This window comes from Vicugna pacos, chromosome 32 (genome assembly GCF_048564905.1).
Source record: "Vicugna pacos chromosome 32, VicPac4, whole genome shotgun sequence".
NCBI classification, from domain to species: Eukaryota; Metazoa; Chordata; class Mammalia; order Artiodactyla; family Camelidae; genus Vicugna; species Vicugna pacos.
This window is the reverse complement of record NC_133018.1, coordinates 11,410,242-11,429,203: the sequence shown is the minus strand read 5'-3', so window position 1 is coordinate 11,429,203 and position 18,962 is coordinate 11,410,242. Positions and strand designations below refer to the sequence as shown.

The 18,962-nt window shown below is 50.9% G+C and overlaps 1 protein-coding gene across 6 annotated transcripts in view; it reads left to right on the top strand.

Annotated features, from left to right (window-relative positions):
• The window catches only part of RBM19 (RNA binding motif protein 19), a 131,513-nt gene that overhangs the window by 36,738 nt on the left and 75,813 nt on the right, over positions 1-18,962 (top strand). For all 6 annotated transcript variants that reach the window (XM_072952878.1, XM_072952879.1, XM_072952873.1 and 3 more), the window contains exon 21: positions 1,039-1,155. In XM_072952878.1, coding sequence (XP_072808979.1) covers positions 1,039-1,155 — 117 coding nt within the window. The remainder of the gene's footprint in view (positions 1-1,038; positions 1,156-18,962) is intronic.

Genomic DNA, 18,962 nt, shown 5'->3' with positions numbered 1-18,962 from the left:
CTGGGACTGCACCAGTCCCTGGAGTAAATGTTTGACACACATTCGTTATAATAAAAGGAACACAGGCAGGACAAACAAGCAAAATCCGCTTATCTCGGTGGTGTAGAAAAACCTAAGGAGAGTTGCGAGTTGCTGGAGCTTGGGACGAACCACAAGAGGCAGTGAAACCCGGCCGTCTCGCTGTATGGGCTTTGTTTCTTGGAGGCGGACAACAGTGCCCAGAGACGGCCTCCACTTAATTTAAAAGAGGTTCAGTAGGTGTTCGAGATGGAGACAGACCGTTGTGCCCAGTGACCAGTTTCTTAAAGTCATGCGGGGGTTTTTTGAGTTTTAGTCCAACTCCTAACGTCTTCACCCACTTGTACATGGGATTGAACGAATGCACTGGGGGTGATCTGAACAGTGCCCAGTGTCAGCTGTTACCAGATTGTCAACTCACAGCCATGCTCGTGACCCTAGCGGGCTTTGATGGAGCAGACGGTTTGCCTGGAAGAGCAGGGGGACAGGTTCGGGATGGCCTTGCAGCTCAGGCGGAGAGAGTTTCCTCCCCCACCCACCGCCCGTCTCCGTGGTTAGAAACTGCTCTAGGCCCCTGGGTGATGCACTTTGGGTTAGTGATGAAATGTCTCCAGTGAGACCTTAGGACCAGCCAGAGTCTTCCTGGGCACCTGGAAAGAAAGAGGCAGAGGAGACGGGGTTTGGTGAGACCCTGGCCCCACCCTCATCTGAGTTCTCTAGTCCCTGAGTCTCTCAGATGAAGCAGCAGACACCCCAGGCTGAGATGTGGCGACTGGACGTCCACAGCTGTTCGGGGGAGGAGATAATGAGGCTGTGCAGCGCCCGGGGTAGGCCGCCTTCCTCTCCTTTCATCTCAGCCTCGTCCCCACAGACTCCTTGAGCCCCTCACCTGGACAGAGGACATTGGTTTGGGGCAGTAGAGGGGTGGGTGGCTGGGAGAGGGGGGCGGTGGAGTCAGTGTAGGGCAGCAGCTGCCGACACCCCAAATAACCTGAGCCCTTTCCCTCCCCTCCCCTACAGGCCAGCCCCGACATCCGCTCGGAAGAAACAGGTTCCCAGAAAGCAGACAACCTCCAAGATCCTGGTGCGGAACATCCCCTTCCAGGCTGACAGCCGCGAGATCCGAGAGCTTTTCAGGTGAGAGGCGCTGGTTCAGTCCGCGGGACCTGTGTGTGGGCAGGAGCCTGCTGGGCCCTCTGGTCCTCCATGGTTCTGCTGAAGGCCAGTGCGGTGGTCTCCAAAGGTCATCTCTGGCTCCCTTTGATTGATCTCCCTTCATCCCAGACCCTGCTCTCCAGAGCACTGGGCAGAAAATGTCCAAACAGGGCGGTCAGTCTTCTCCATCCTCAGTGGCGACCTCCGGGAGGGGCAGGAACCCAGGCGGCTGAAACCCAGCTCAGCCTGTGATCTGCCTGAAATCCTACCACCCAAGTCATCTTTTGGTTTAAGCCCATGGTTCACCTGCTCTGCACATTCCAGTCACCCAGTGACTTAGAAACACACCTTTGCTCAAGCTCAGCCCCAGAGAGTTGGATTTCATTGGTCGGGGGTGGAGCCCAGACGCTGATTTCTGGATCAAAGCTCCGCAGGGGAATCTAATAGCCAGCCAGGGCTGGGGACCTCTGGTCTACATTGCTGTGTGTGGAAAGCCCCTTTTGAAATACGGGGGAATCACCTGCCGAAATAACGCAGTCTGTCAGCAGCCGCTGGCATGGGAGTCAAGAACTCAGAGATCTCTCAGGGGCCAGGCAGGAAACGGGGCCTGGGAGACCTGGCTGCGAGGGGCAGACGAGCTGGAGGGCCGGCGGCGATGCTTGGCAGGGATGCAGAACGGTCTCCTGCGCTTTGAAAGGGAAACGGGCAATCTGAACTCTTAGTGGGAGTAAGTTGGCAACTATTTCGCTTTCTAAAAACACTTTGTGTGGGACAGAGTCTGTCTGTGGGCGAGACACAGGCAAGGGCCATGAGTTTGGAACCCCCCTTGCTGGTACGTTACACTGTTTGGTTTTTCAGGTAAGTTAGGTATCACCTAGTCCCAAGCCTTGGATGAAACACCTTTAGGCAGAGGGCATAAGGGGGAAGTGTTTAAAACCGAGGCGCTCTCCAGGCATGTGCTGAGTTGCCCAGAGGAAAGGCCATCTCGCCCTCGGAACCTGAGGGCAGGTCACATCGGCCCCAGCCAAGCGGATAGGGGAAGCTTGGCTGCAGTCTGTGACACTTGGGAACCTATAGCTGCTTGGCCTGCACAGGAGCAAGCATTTAGGACTCCACGTTCTAGACCTCATTCATTTAACCTGCGTTTGTCCAGTTCTGGCGTGAAGGCCGGGAGAGTTAAGTCCTGGTTAGAATTACCAGCCAGCATCTCGCCGGGTTGTAGGTGCAAACTGTAAGCCTTATATTTTGGACTCTAGAAAGTGCGTCTTATTTTTGTGTGAAATCTACCTTCTTTGCTCTTACTCCATGGTTTAAAGAATGGGGAGCCTCTTGGGTGATTTGCTTTAAAAATCCCTGTCCTCCTGGCCTCTGTTCTAAATCATACGCTGGCGTACGGTTCATTAATAGACACAATTAGCCCGGTGCTGATGCTAAGGCACTGACCCTGCCTGTTTCTTAAGCTGTGGTCCCCGGGTCCCCTGCTTGGTAGCAACAGCCTGATAAGATGGGGTCACAACCTGGGGGGCTGCTTCCCATATCCTAGCGTCTGGGGAGATCAGTCGCAAGGAGCGAGGTCGCCATCACGAGATGGTGCATATCCCTGTATCCCAGCCTCAAGCGACTGCTCATTTCCACGTGCTTCTGCGATGTAAAGAGTCCAGTTTAAGAAGTGCCAGATCAGAATGGGATTGTTCTGAACAGCACGTGCCGGTCAGGGAACAGCATCCCGCCGAAACGACAATTTCACTTGGTTCCGCAGTGTGTTGCGGGCGACACTTACCCAGGGAAACAAAAGACCGCGACCAAAGCGGAAAGGGGCTTCGTCTGATCTTGCGTTTTGTGTTTATTTTGAGAAGACAGGGAATCAGTGTCCCCCGAACATCATTACGCACGGTCTTCTCTCCCTGCTGTTGGTCTGGTGGTGGTTTTCATCAACCCCTGGAAACAAGAGCCTTCTTGGAACCTCGCTTTGTTGTGTCGCGACCTGGGATTTGAGGCAGTTCCTGGCACGGGCAGCAGGGGCCACTGTGAGCCCACTCAGGGAAGCCGGGCTGGTTCTGGAAACCACAGTCCTGGTTTCAGACAAAGCCAGTGGCCGGCAAAGGTCAGAGCTGGGGGAAGATGCCAGGGTTTAGGGGAACCAGTTCGGTCCATGGTGCCAGGCAGGTTTTGAGGACCTATCCTATCAGCTGTAATCAAGATCACAGCTTCCCTTACGGGATGCTCACTGTGTGTTGGGCTCCGCTGTGTGCCTTCCTGTGCTGTGTCTCTGTGAAAGCACACAGCAGTGCCACGGAGGAGGGATTTTGTTGTCCCTTCTGTACCCCGCAGGATCCTGGAGACCTGGGGGGATGAAGTTTCTGGTCCAGGACCACACAGCAGAACCAGAATTGGGGTGTCAGTGGTCTGACCCAGTGCCCTGGCTTAGAACCACTCCTCTCTGTTGCCTGTTGGCCTTTTCTTGGGTCTAGAAGGAGCCAAGACTCCAGCCCCTTAAACCCAGCTCCGACGTGTGCCAAGAGGCCCTGCAGATCTTTGTCTCTGCAGGATGGTCCTCTGGGACAAACTGAGGCTCACCCTTTAGAAAAATCAGAGTGGACTCAGTAGTGGCTTGGGAGGTGGCAGTCCTTCCCTGCCACCCTCTTTCTGGGCCTCAGCTTCCACTTGCATAAAATAATAGTCATACCACTAACGATCCGGGTGCTGAGAACTTTGACGATGATGCTGTAGTATTAAATGCCAGTGTTTATCATTAAATAGATTTTTCAAGCCCAGCCTCCGTGCCAGGCTCTGTGGCCTGAAGTGCTCTGCGTTCTCACAGCCCCCGGAGAGTTGTCACCATCTCCAATTCCCAGGGAAGGAACCAGCCCAAATTCCTACCCACTGGGTCATCAGACAGCCCCGCTGGCACCCGGCTCCCCCACCGTGCGGCTGCCTCCAGGGCTGTTAAAAGGATTACGTGAGATCAGGGAGGAGCCCAGGAGACAGCGGGGTGGGCGGGGCTTCCTGGAGGGGAGAGGGCAGTCCCCTGAGGCCAGGGATCAGCATCACTGTTAGGCCTGCCCACCCCTCCGCCCCCCCCCCCCCCCCCCGTGCTACCCTAAAGGGCCTCGGGTCACCTGAGAAGCAGGCGCTGCCACTGATTTAGTGCCTCCCTGCTCACCACCTCCCCTATCTTAGACCAAAGGTTGCAAAGCAGCAGGTGGTTGTGGCCCCGGACATGGGGTGCATTGGTATCCCATATTTACCAAGCACGGGGGTTCACTTGTGACCCTCAAAAAAATAAAATCAAAAGATCTGATTCCATCAGGCCTGGGTTCCTGTGTGGCCTTGAAGCAGCCACTCACTTTGGACAGGGCACTTGCCCTTGGACTTCCCACCCGGCCCACTTCTCTCTTCCTTACCCAGCAGCCCGGTAGACACAGAGTTTATGATTCCTGCCTGAGACTCACAGCGGATGTGGGGACTAGACAGCCCCTCCCTGGCTCTGTCCCCCTCCTCTGACTTCACTTACAAGTGCCCCCGAGTAATGTATCAGCATTCAGTCCTCCTGCCTCTCAAGGCTGGCCTCGATTTGCAAAAGATCCACAGCACAGAGGCATCATCTTTAGGTGACGGTGATGGTGTAGCTGACGTCTACAGTGCAGGGAGAGTAAGGGCGTGCAGCCTGGGTTCATACCCTAGTTCCATTGCTTCCTAGCTGTGTGACCTTGGGCAAGTCACTTACCCTCTCTGGGCCTCAGTTTCCTCATCTAGAAAACAAGCATAGACCTCCAAACAACATACACTCTCAGGAGGCAACTGTAAGGGTTAGTTTCCTGAGCAGAGCCTGGCCCAGCGTGAGCAGAGCTCCGCTGGCCCACTCCCGACCCTGAGCCAGGGTAGCTTGGCCTGTCCTCTTGTCCAGCAGCCCCCAGTACCGTTCCAGCCAGCCAGCCTCACAGCTCTGCTTACGGTGCTGTCCATGTGGTGCTTTCCCTCCTCGCCACCCCTAGACTGTAAGCTCGGACACAGTGGTTCACCGCTTTGGCCACAGGCCCCTGGCGCATAGCTGGTTCTCAGTAAATGTTTGCCGAGCACATAGATTTAACTGTGCCCAGTCTCCCTCCATGGAATCTGATGAAGACAGGGCAAGTGAGACAGTGAGGTTAAGGAGTTTGCTCGAGGTCACACAGCTCTGTCGCAGCACCGCAGGTCTCTGTGACTCTGGAAACCCCCCCGCCCTGAACTGTCCCCCAAGGTCAGAGGTGTCAGGTGGGAGCTGCTGGCAGATAGGCTACTGCCTCGGGCAGGCCAGGGCCTTAGGCAGCGGGCTACAGATGGAGAGCTTTTCATCTGAGCCCGTTTTTTCCCTTCCTCAGAGGTGTGAACCACCTGCCAGGGGCGTGAATGGGCGAGCTCACGACAGGTGTCTGGAGGCCCTAATTACGCGGCTGGCATCTCCTGTCCCCAGCACACCTGTTGTATCCGCTTTGTGGGCAGCGTCCATCCATCCCAGCCTCCTTTCCTCCTCATTTCCTCTCGGTGACCGTGACCATGACTGTGGAGGGAGGGCTGAGGACAGCTTGCCTGCCGAGTTCCTCCCACACGCTCCCCCCTCGTCCCCCTTGCCCAGGCCTGGGACCACTGTCCCTTTAACTCCTGGCTGTCAGCACTGCTTTTCCAAAAACTGAGCCCTATAATCAGCTCTCCACAGAGGCCCGGGATGCAGGGAGCCACGTCCCTGCTCACCAGGGAGAAAGTCTGCCAAAAACCAGGCTTGGGCAGCTCAAGGGAGCCAGCTTGGACCATGCCGGGGGTGGGAGGGGGTGAGGGGGAGAGAAATGTCAGCCAAGCTCTGGAAAGTGGGGTGAGATGAGGAGGGTGTGGCTGTCCTCAGGGGCCCCTCCCCCCCACAGGGTGTGTCCTGCCAAGTGCACCCCGACTCCCTCCCCACCCCTGCGGGGCAACCTTAGAAACAGGACACCACATCCATCAGTCAAACCCGGCAGTTGTCTGTGGCGACAGCCGCAGAGTTGGGTAGTTGTGACAGAGACCACAGGATCCACAAGCTTATAATACTGACTATCTGGCCCTTTATGGGGAAAATTTGCTGACCCCTGGACTAAAGTAAACCCAAATCCTGCTGGGGAGATGGGCACACCCCAAGGGGTTTGAGTTCTGCCTTCTAGTTTTAATTACACACATAAGGGTTTTTTTTTTCCTTCGCCTTTTTATAAAACATACAAGCGTTACAAGTAAAGCTATAGCCCTGTTTATCCCATTGAAGGCAAGATGGGAGGTCTCAGCTCAGAGAACTGCTGTGTTCATTTCTGCAGCCCACATCCCCACTCTGACCCGTTTTCTCACCGGGGTGTCCCTGCTCCTCCGGCTTTGCTGAGGTTTTCTATTTGTTTGTCTTGTTGTAGGACTGTTTTTTAAGAGCAGTTTTAGGTTTACAACAAAATTGAGAGGAAGGTACAGAGACTTCTCACACACACCCCTCCCCCGTCCGGACACAGCCTCCCCCACCGTCAGTGGGACGTGTGTTGAAATCAATGAACCTATGTTGACGCCTGATTATCACCCGGAGTCTAGAGTTTACATTAACTTAACTCTTGGTGTTGGACTTTCTGTGGGTCTGGACAAACATACAATGACGTATGTTCATCACCGTAGTGGTTTCATTGTCCTGAGAACCTGTTCATCCTCCCCTCCCGCTGGCTGAGGTTTTAAAGGATGGAATGAGTGTATTCATTCATTCATTCATTATACACTGAGCTCTGAGCATCAGTCATTGGTTTTGGTGTTGTCTGGTGATCATATAATGGTACCATCTTGTGATTCTAACATGCACTTCCCTGATGGCTAAGGAAATCAGATGGTTTTTTCATATGTGTGTGAGGATTTGGGTTAACTCTTGTGGAGAGCCCATTTCAGTCTTCTGCGCAATTTTTTTTTAAGTTGGGTTGTCTGAATTTTTTTCTAATTCTCTTAATTACTTATTGTGTAATTTTATATATTCTGGATTCAAGTGCTTCGGTGGATGTATGATTTCATCCCCCCTCCCATTCTGTGGGTGGCTTAATGGTGCCCTCTTAGTGGTGTCCTTGGATGAACTGAAGCTCTTAGTTTTAATGTTGCCAATTTGTGATTTTTTTTTTCCCTTCTTGGTTAGAACTTTCTGTGTCCTATTTAAGAAATTGTTGCCTCCTCCAAGTTCATGAAGACAGTCTCCTAGGTCTTCCTCTCAAATCTTTGACCTTTCACATTTAGGTATGCAATCCATCTGGAATTGATTTTTGTGTATGGCGTGAGGTAGAGATCAAGGAACATTTTTTCCCCCACATGGATGTACTGTTGGCCTGACATCATTTATTGCGAAGGCCATTCTTTCCCCTCTGCTGTGCAGTATTGATTTTGTCATAAATCAGGTGACTTGTATGCGAGGGTCTGTTTCTGGGCTCTCTAATCCGTTCCACGGGGCTATTTGTCTACCCTTGTGCCAATACTCACTGTCTTAATTACTGTGGCTTTGTAATGTGGTGTCTTTGTTCTTTGAGACCGCCTTGGCTGTTCCTGGCCCTGTACTTTTCAGGCCTTTGGGTTTTATTCCACAGCAGTGGGAGGTTCTGAGCAGAGGGAGCGGTGAGAGCTGACTTATTTGGAAAAGATCTCATGAGGAGACCCGGGAGGAGGTGTTTGCAGTCACCTGGACCGTAGGTGATGGTGGCTCAGACCAGGTGTCAGCGTGGAAGTGGGGCACTCCGTCGGTTTGCAGGTGCTTTTGCAGAGCTGTGCTGATGTAGCTACATCAGCACAACTGTGTGACGCAGACAGAAACCAAGGAGACGTATATTCAGGTCCTAAGAAACAAGCGGGGTGACGTGGGGGCAGGGCAGTCCGAGGGAGGCATCAGCCGGCTCCCTGCACGCGCCAACCCTTCCCTCGCCCACAACGCATCACCCTTAACAGGGGCCACAGGGGCAGTGCCAGAGTAGTGCTTCTCAGTCAGTCCATCCCCTGGTGTGTGTGTGTTTGGGGTTCCGGTGAGCGTTCCTCTCGGGAGCACCTCTGGTTCAGCTGTAGCATCCGCGTTGCCATCTCAGGATTCCTCAGGGACATGTTCTGCGTCGTGGGAGGGGGCGCTGCTGACCATACTCCTAGGTTTGCACAGCCCTTACCGCCAGGTCCTGCCGGGGCCGCAGTGCCTTTGTGCTGGTGACTTCACTTATTCCTCGCCCACAAGCCCGGGGAACTGCCGCTTACGAGGCAGGTGGCTGCCCAGCCGTCACACCCCGAGCCAGTGGCAGAGTCAGATGCAGGCTCCCAGTCACTCTCTTTCTCTGCTCCCTTTCCCGTTACAAATTCAAGGGATGGAGACATGCCTTTCTAAACCTCTCATGTACCCATGTAGCACATGTCTATTAAGCCCTTATAACACGCCCGCCTTCCGCAGTCATCACCTGAGACTTTACGTGTCTGCGATGCTTATCACGACCAATCCACAAGCACTTCACACGTGCTTACTGTGAGCTGAGAACTGTGCAGGTTTCAAAGAGCCCGCTTCTGCCCCCAGGATCGCTCCATCCTAAGGAAGTGAGGGGCCCACGTGGGAAGACAATTACAGTTACAAGGTGGTAAGAAAAAAATACCAAGGAATCAATTCTTCCACTAAGGGATGGTCCCAAAGATAGAATGCAGGGGTTTTTGCCCAGCCTCTTCTGATTTGGGGGAAAGATCTGCAGTTCTGAATGGGAAAGAGATCAGGCTTCACATTCACCAGCTGGAGAGCGCAGTTCACGGGAATCGCTCCCGCCGCCCCCCTGGCATGAACACCTCTCGGATCTGGCTCTCAGTGCCGGGGCCCCTTGGCTTAGAAGGGAGGGGCGTGAACTAACCAGACTCCGTCAGGTTGGAGGAGCCCGCGGGGCTGTGACTCGCAGCAGATGTCCCTGGGAATCAGATTTCTGCTCAGAGGACAAACAAGCGGATACACACACCTGTCAGAATGGCTAAAAGAAAAAATAAGAGTAACACAAAAAGCTGACGAGGACGCGGAGAAACTGGATCCCTGACGCATTGCTGGTGGGAATGTAAAATGGTCCGGCTACTCTGGAAAAGGATGTGGGCGGTTTCGGACAAAACTCAGCAGGCACTTAGCACGTGACCCAGCAGTTGCAACCCCGGGCATCTGTAGCAGAGAAGCGGAGCTGTGTTCCTACAAAAACCTACCCACGTCCCTCCGCTGGTGAGTGGATAAACCAAATGTGGTCTATTCATCCCCTGAAATGTTATTCTGCTGTAAATAGAAAGGATGGACTGAAAGCAGCTACGCTACAGATGAGCCTCGAAAACGTTGTGTTAAGTGAAAGAAGCCAGACACAAAAGACCACATATCTTACGATTTCATTTGTGTGAAATATCTAGACTAGTCAAACGTAGACAGAAAGTAAATTGCTGGTTGTTTAGGGATGGGGAAAGGGTTGGGGATGATCGCTAAAGGATGTGAAAGCTGATGAAATTTTCTGAAACGGCTGTGGTGGTCGCCCAACTCCAGGAATACCCTAAAAACTATTGAACTGTACGCTTTGAATGGGTGGCTTGTATGGTGTGTGAGTGGCCTCAATAAAGCTGCTGGTAGGAAGAAAGGAAGGAGGTAGCCCACAGGCAAGCAGGCTGCTTTGTTCATAGGGTCCTTGCATGGGCACATAGACACGCAGGATGTGGTATGTCCACACTACCACGACTCAGCGATAAGAAGGAACAAAGCATTGATGGATGCAACAGCCTGGATGAATCTCTAGAGGATTATCTGAGTGGGAAAAGCTACTCCCCAGAGGTTACAGTCTGCGTTTCCGCTTATAGAACACTCTTCACATGACAAAATTAGAGAGATGGAGAGGAGGTTAGTGGTTGCCCCGGAGTAGGAAGGCGAGAAGGGAGGGAGGTGTGGCTGTGAAGAGTATCCTGTGATGAAACCATTCTGTCTTGACTGTGGCGGTCACACGGGTTGACATGTGATAAAACTGCATGGGGCTAAATACACACACATACACACACAAATAAATATAAAACTGGTGGCATCTGAATAGGGTCAGGGATTGTGGGACTGTCCGTTTTTCTGGTTGTGATCTGTACTGTCCTTTTGCAAGACGTTCCCACTGGGGGAAACCGGGTGAAGGGTATATAGGATCTCACTGATTATTTCTTACAACTGCATGGGCGACTGTGATTATCTCAGAAAGTGTTTTAAAAATGAATATCGCAGTCCATAATGGATTGGAGAAGGCCACACCCTGCAGTAGTGAGTTGCCCGCTCCAAGAGGTAAGCAAGCAAAGGCTAAGGTGGCTGTTTGTTACAGATTCTATAAAAGGATTTCTGATGGAATGTGAGGCCAGGCTCACTCCCTTCAAGACACTCCCTCTTCTGAAGTATGTCAGCAGTAGAGTCCAGGGGGTCAAAGAAAGGAGAATCCTCTGGGCTTTGGGGTCAGCCGAAGTGGGTCTGATTCAATGATTAGAAGGATATTAACATTCAGCAGCCTCACAGTTAATACCCAGGCTGGAGGGCAAATGGGGGAAGAGAAATTATCCCAACTGTATAAGGAGCATGCTCTCTTTATTACTTAAACCTGGGCTAATTGAACCCCAGGAAATGAAAAGACTGGCCCAGTAAGTATATTTCCTCTCCTAAGATCTATTTCTTATTGTATAGGTTTATGCACAAACCCGGTGCTATAGAGAATTTATTAAGCCTCAGTTTTTCGCGGTGTGAGGAAAGGCGAGTTACATGTTTCCGCACCCTTTCCAGAGAGCTCGGGCACCCGCGGGTCACTCCTCAGGCTCCTGTCCTAAGGATCTTTGGACCTCCAGATCCTCGGTCCTGCAGGCCGGGCACAAAGCCCCATCTCTGAGGGCGGGTCTTCCCACGCTTGAGATCCTGGGACCACAGCCCTGAGGGAGCTAGCAGGGATGTGTACTAGCTGATACTTTATTTAAAAGGCCTGCTTTGCGGAAAATCCATTCCAAGCCTTTTGCTTCTCTTTTTTAATGATCCTGCTCCCTGCCTACCGATACGTCCACCCGGGGATGGTCAGAGGCTGTAAAATTTACTGCCGCCCAAACTGGGACAAAGCGGCGCTTGCCCAGATGAGATACTCCGGTTACCCGAGTCCTTTCAGTGCTGTCCAGTCATCAGAAGCTGGCTGTCAGCTTGGAAGGGAGCCAGTGTGATTTTTCCAAGTGGGAAGAACACCGGCCAGGGAGTCAGGAGACCTGAATTCTGGCCCAGCTCTGCCTCGCACGGGCTACGTGACCATGGGCAGTCGCGTGACATCTCAGAGCCTCTGTTGAGTGAATCAGTGGTGGTGTTGAGCGAGGCCAACCAGAGCAGTTAGCTTCCTCCTCGCAAGCCAGCACAAACCCGTTGGTCATGGCTGCTGCGGTTCTGTGTCGGAGGGACGTGAGGCTGTCTGGGCTCCGCGGGAAATGGCGTTGTAATTGATTAGCAATGTCTGCCACGGACGCGGGAGCTGCGGCTGTGATAGGCGAGCACCTGCAGGTTTTCACCAAAGAGTATGGTACTTACCACATACCACTGGAGCTCTTACGTTTCCATCTGCCAGACCGACTAGTAGAGCAGCCCCAAACCACGGCCCACACGGAAGCCTACTTAGCTTTCCTCTTTAAAAAAATAAAAATAAACGGAGTCGAGAGGATCTTTCTCTTTTCCTGTTTTCTTCCTTCCTTTGCGATTTCATAGACTTAGTCTTCCACCGCAGCCGATATGTCCTCTCGCTTCACATCTAGACTGATTCCAGGGTCAGTGGCGAAGCCCAGACAGTGGCATGGGGCACCCTGGGGGGGTGTGCGGATCCTGGGGCGGGGGTGGGAGAGGTAGGGTGCATTGTGCACGAGTCCTGCCCTGCAGTCGGAGCCATTCCCGCAGCCTCCCCCAGCCTCGCTGTCACACCTCCTCTCTCCCCATTCAGTGCCTTTGCAGTTACAAGGTCTCCACGCTTTGTCTGGGCTTGTTGGAAGGGCGGCAGTCGGCTCATTGTTGCTGCAGATAATTGTGCTCCGTGTCTCCAGCACCCCGGTGCTGAAAGGCAGCGGGGAGGGAGCCCCAGGAAATCCTGGGAGGCTTCTGAGTAAGAACAGCTTCTGTCTCCTCTCCTGTCTCGGAGCTTTCCATGGAGAAGGGAGGTCTCAACACGCTGCTTTTTAGTTAAGAAATAACTCATCAGTTTAGCAGATATTTACCAAGCATCCCTAATGGGGCAGGGGCTGTGCCAGGTGCTACATTACAGAAACAAGCGCGAAGCTGCAGAAGGGAAGGGAAGGGACTGTCTTGGTTTGGGGAGCAGTGGATACAAGGTTCACACCATTAAAATCCTCACAGTAGAAGTCCGCTCTTACATGTCGTCGGTCTAGTGACAACATCTCCAGGACTCAATGTCCGTCTCTGTAGGACGGCAGGATTGACAGCTGTATCCAGTTACTCATAAGGACGAAGTCAGTGATACTGGTAAAGCACTTGGCCTTTCTCTAGTCCAGAGGATGTAGTATCTGGTGCCCACAGCCATGAGAATACACTAGGACGGCACTGAGAGCCAGGTAACGGCTCTCACTCCCGCCCCGCTGCTAACCAGCCACAGTCTCATGAGAAACTTACCTTATCTTTCTGGTCCTCCCCAAGGACACTCTGAAGTGAGGGAATTTAATGACCTGAAGGTCTGTGAAAAGGTTTTATATTCTAGAGGAGCATTTCATAAAATCCTGGGCCATGACCATGTTTCTCAAACTTGAGAAATGTATCAAGAACCCTCCTTTGAAAGGAAAAGAGAAATCTCACAGCCCTTCCCGGAACGGCGATGATGTAAATATCTTTATTATTACGTTACTTAACGATGTACAAATGTAAAACCCCCGAATAAACCAGCAACTCGTGCATACGGTTCTCCTAGGACCATAAAGGCAGAACACATTTTAAAATTAAATACAAACAAAATTTAAAATCAATAAAATTCAAATTAACAGCATTATTTTAGTGTGATGGATGATGCTGCTTTGTGGAAACGAAATGCAGAATGTGGGTTTTAATATTAGAGCGACGTCGCCCCAGGTCCAGATCTATAATCGGTTTCGGTACTTCTGCGTCAGTCATACTAATGCAAAAGATGCTTGTTTGCATAAGTAAGTACGCGCAGGGTGAGAATACCAATTTGAAGCCTTTATTTGCCAGTTCAGCATCATCAGACCTCTTGCTTGTTTAAATCTCAGCCAGTCGTCAGATGCCCCTTTTGAGACAGTGTCGCTGAGCAGCTCTCTGTAAAGCCATCTTGATCACTTAAGAATAAAAGTTAGCCTTTGTAGTGTTATTGAAAATATCAATGAATGGATAAGCAATTTCTTTCAGAATTGAGGACAGAAAAGTGTTTCATTGTTCATTCCGGCTAATCGATCCCTTGTTGCGAGTTGTTGGTACGTATAAGGATAAGTTTCACACACCATAGCGTCCACTCTTACCCTAAATACTGTCTACTCCTATCCAGGTCTCTTGAGGGCAACGTGCCTATACCACTGGGTGCCAGCTCTCTTCACAATACACATATATATGCGCATATATTAAAAATTCGATTATAGTATACATATATACGCACATAGTAAAAATTTGATTATCTAACTGCAATCAGAAAATTTAAATTATCCAACAAAAATAGCTAACCCTCCCTCATACACATGCACACATACACGTACCCGTATCTGAGAGGCAGCAGACCTTACTTTGAAAAACTCTGTTCTGTTAAGTAGGCTCTTACCATGAAACAAATTTCAGATCCAAGACACTTGTGGGGTCCACTTAGACCTGTAGATCTTTTTCCCTACCAGGCCCACTTAACGGTTGAAATGCCACTGGTTTTTATGCAATTGATGCTCCAGGAGTCAATCGTTTTGCCACTTGGTCAACCAAAGTTAAATGAAGCTTTTGGAGGTCTTTAGCATGCCCTGCCAGTCTGAATTTACTGGGGAAAGGATGTAGACCAAAGCTCCACTAAGGTGATCTTCAAAGTCAAAGCAAGAGTTCTCAGTTAAGGGGCTGTTACAGCTGGCGGCTCTGTGCTAAATCCAACACAAGCCATTAGCTTCATGATTTCAGAGCACCAGCACTATGGTCTGTGGGAGTGACACCCTCCAGAATTGTGCAGTGTCCAACCTGTACAACTGAGTGTGGCAGCCCCAGGAGTTCATCAGATTGGTGTTTCAATGTTGACTCCTCCCTTACCAGTTATGAGGCTTGGACGAATTTATTTAAATAACCCTGCATCTCAGTATCTGCGTCTGTAAAATGAGGACTAACGTACATACTTGTCAGGGTTATTGGGAGGATTCAATGAGGGGATGAAAGTAAAACAGCCCAGGGCCATGGTTCCCAGACTGTGCGCCAAGGCACCTCAGGGGTGGGGGTGCCCCAGTGAACCCACAGGCGCACTGCGGGATGGTTGAGATTTTCAAGAAAAACATCTCTCAGCCGTGGTGCCAACTGCTACTATTAAGTTGCTTAGACCTATTAGTGGTTTAGACTCTTAAGCTGTTACAACCAAACTCTTAGGGGTCTCTTTGGGCTTAGGAAGGCCTTGAAAAAAAATCACAGAGGCCTCAAGGGCACCATGCAGGAGCCAGGAAGGTCTGGGGACCCGTGGTCTAGTGTGTGACACAAGTCACAGCTCGGTAAATAGTAGAGGTTGTCTTATTATATAGTATCACCAGAAAGGCTACGCTGGCCTCCAGATTCCATTTTGTTTCGGCTCTTCAGACATCTCTGTCGTGGGGCTGGTGTCCAAGATTATTAGGCTGTTCCTCCTGCCTCCCCTCTCTTTACCTCGGTTTGCCTGTAAAGTGCATTTCAGAACATCCATTTCCCAGCTCAGATTTTGGAAGAACCCCACGCTGCCTGCAGTCCTCTCAGAGGGGTGTCGGGAAGCATCCAAAACATAGAAGTCTTAGAAGAAAATTAATTCATTTGAGTGTCCATGCCTCACAGAGTTCCTGGCCAGGGCGTGGCGGGGGGGAGCAGGATGGATTAAAGCCTGCAGTTCTCAAGCTAGAGAGAGCATACTCTGCATTCTAGGACCTAAAACCACAAGATTAACAGGGATCACCTTCCTCCAGCATGTTTAGTCGGTAACATAGACCCCCCCCCAAATTTATTTTTTAATGTTTTTGCACAAATGACAGCCCTGTTGTGGAACAGAGTGCAAAGTTTACGCAAAACGTTAAAATGAGCAGACAGCTTTGAGTTCAGACAACTTTCAATTCCACTCACTGAATCTTTAGAAGTGGCTGTTGATTCTCATCTGCCATCTGGGATAAGATGCATTGATTGCCGAGAAGTTCTGAGAAGTCTGAAGTCATCAGCAGAGAGAAGGGAATAGAAAGAGCGGAGATGAAAGGAGGAAGATGGCGTGAGGTCAGGAGAAGGTGGCAGGCCCAGTGCCAAGCTTCTGTTAGCGTGCCAGCCCGCGCCAAGAGTTTGTAATATGTGCCAAGAGCAGTGCAGTCCTATAGAACTTTCTGCAACAATGCAAATGCATCCAGTGGGGTAGCCAGCCAGTAACCCCATGTGGCCATTGAGCAGTGGAAATAATGGTTTGTGCAATGGAGGAACTGAATTTCAGTGTTATTTAATTGACCCTTAAATAGGAAAATAAATGTTTCTCCTTTTAAATTTACACAGTCACCCATGGCAGTGGCTACCAGATTAGACAGCACAGTATGGAAATGTTTATACCTTTTGATCTAGTAATTCTGTTTCTAGAGTTTTATCCTAAAGACATGGTTGGACATATTGACAAATTTGATTCACAGGGATCTTCCGTGAAGGGTTGTCTATGGCAGCAAAAAATTGGGAACACTATTAATATTGAACAGTGAGAGAAGGTGGGTGGAATAAATTATGGATGAAATGCCGGAGAGACATCAGCAGTGTTTATAAAGAACGTCACTGTGTGGGGAAAGGCTTTGGATCCAACAATTAAGTGAAGGAAGCAAAATAGTTTAGACTGTGATCTCCGAGTAAACACGCACAGAAAAAAGACTGGAAGGATCTGTACCAAAATGACAGTCGCTGTTGGTGAGTTGCATCGGCACTTCTCAATTTCCATCTCTGTATTCCTGTGCATTTGGTAGATCACCTGCGTGAGCTGGGAGATTGGTTTCGATTCAAAAATATTTCAAAATAAGATAGTTGTCCATTGCTCTGGCGGGGGCAGTGGAGAGTGTTTCAGGACATATTCTGGTATAAACTCAAGACCTAGTTCACTTGTAACAAACCTCCTGAGTGGCTCTCCTCTTTCTCTTCCCCATCTCTGTTCTGTGTTGCCCTTGAACTCCAAAACCAGCCCCCCTTTAAAAAAAAATCTAATCTCATTAAATGGAGCCAGGACAATATACTATTTTAATGGGGTTTTTTTGTTTTGTTTTGTTTTCGCTCAGCACGTTGTAGAATTTCAAAACTCTTTCACATACAAAACTCTCTGGAATCTTTCTCTGTTATTAGCAAGGCAGAGTTTTAGTCTTTTCAGAATTCTTCTGATTAGAAGGGTAACCGCATTCCAGAGACTTTGGGAAATTGAGAACACCGCCCATCTCCCCACCACGAGACACAGCATCCCCTTCCCCGGGCGCCTTCCCGCATCCTCTTTTCATATGCCTGTGGCGGCAGGGCAGGTATGAATATCACCATTTCACACAAGAGGAGACAGCAGGTCAGAGGGGTTAAGTGCCTCGCCTGAGGTCTTGTGGCTGGTTAAGTGGCCGAACCGAGGCCCGAGCCTGAGTTCTAGTCTGTGTTCTTTCCCCGGCTCTGGAGGTGAGGTTTGCCGTCAGCCCCAAATAGGCTTCTCACCTATTCATGGGATGCCGAGAGCCTCTTGTCCTTCCGAGTGCGGCACTTAAAAGCCTCCGATAATGGCTCAGCTCACAGAGTAAGTTACACCGGGCTGATCCTTTCTTTATGGGAGTTTACTGTTCAAAGTAGGCACGGGTCACACAGACGGGGTTATTCAAGATGCGCATTGTTGCACACAAAACGGAGTAAGCTAAATGTTTACCCGACACATGGACGGAGGAATAAAGGCTTTCTGCAGGGAAATGAGTGGGAAGAAAGAGAGAGTCATGTGGAAGAGGTTTTAATCCAGGCAGCATGATTGCACTTCCCTGGGACAATTATACTCTGCCTACCTTGAATTTAAATAAAGTCCCTTTAATGCCTTGTACGCGAAAGCGCTTTTTTTCACCCCAACCCGAGCTGCCACCTCGGCTTCTCTTAATACTGCTGAGCTCAACCCAGAATGATTTAAAAAAAAAAAAAGAAAGAAAAGAAAGAAAGAAAGGAAAAAGGAAAACAGCCCAGTGGATTTCTACGGTCCTCCTGGGCAAGTGTGAGTGTGGTGTGTGCTCTGGAATTTTCAGAAGCATCCTGTGTCCTCCAGTAAATGAATGTTTACTGGAGCCCCTGCCTCCTCTCCCATCCGGACAATCCCAGCCTCACCTGGTACTCTCAGAGCCTGCTTTACATCCCTGGCAGAGAGAGATCTGAGGCACGGGCTATACCTGACACACGAGAAGGAAGTTTCAGATCTGCCTGCCCCTCTGCTGCTCTGAGCCCCCTCCATCCTAGGAAATGTGAGAAATGCTGACCATACACTTTGTATTCCCTGGGGCTTATTTGTGCTTTTCTAAACAAGTCGCGCTAATGTTGGCTTCCCCAGGGGAGTCACAGCCAAGTTTGAAGTAAAGAGTTGTCTCGATAAATAAAAACACAGCCCAGCAGCCCAGCTGTGGATGAGCGGGGGCAGGGGACAGGTCCTGCAAAGGAGCCCAAGGTCCTCTTCCCAGGACTCCTGATGCAGCCTCCCTGGGTGGGTAGACAGGAAATACCCACCATGGGTTGTTTCCACTCAAAGATTCCATCAGCACATCTGACCACATCTTGGAGTGTTGCAGCATCTCTTCGGTGAGGGATGTCGGACCCGTTCTGAAGTCTGCAGGACCCTCTTTGAGGGGACGGGGACAGTCTTCCCTGTCTAGCTGGTCTGGGGTTTTTTCTGAACTCATCACTCCTCCACCGTGGCCAAAGCTCATCCCTAGCATCCACAAGCATTCTCTGCCATGCTCGGAAGCCGGTAGGGCGGAGGAGGATGGCGGCACGTCCCCACTCACGAAGTCACTCATTTGTATCTCATTTTCGAGTTATTATCGAGCCGCCGGTCGTGAGAGTGTTTTGACAGCAGCTGTCAGCAAGGTGCAGGCAGCTGCCATCACCTCCGATTGGCTGAAGATGCGGATGGCAGTGTGCTGAGTAACATTCCAGCCCACCCCGCCCCCACCCCCGCCCCCACCCCCACTGGGAGCTGTGGGGACCGGGGGCGCCCAGGGAGAAAGAGACCACCCCGGCCACTACGTGGCCCCAGGGCAGCCCAGCGCAGCCCCGCAGCCTCCGGGGTCATTCACATCTTCCCCACTCCCACTAGAGAAGGCGGCCGTAAAAGGCTCAGACTGTGTCTCATGTTTTGTTTATTTTATTTGAGGGTTTGGGCGGCGAGGGAGGGGGATGAGAGCAGATCCATCCAAAAACAACCATTTAGGTTTGTCAGAGTTCATTTATTGAATTAACGAGGTTACCACTCCCCAGCTCCCAGCTGCCAGCCCACACAAAGCCAGGGTGGATGCAGCCCCAGAGCCGGGAGCCAGGGAGCCCGGCTCTCTGATCAATTACTGTTGCTTTTCTCTTCCCTCCTCTGCTC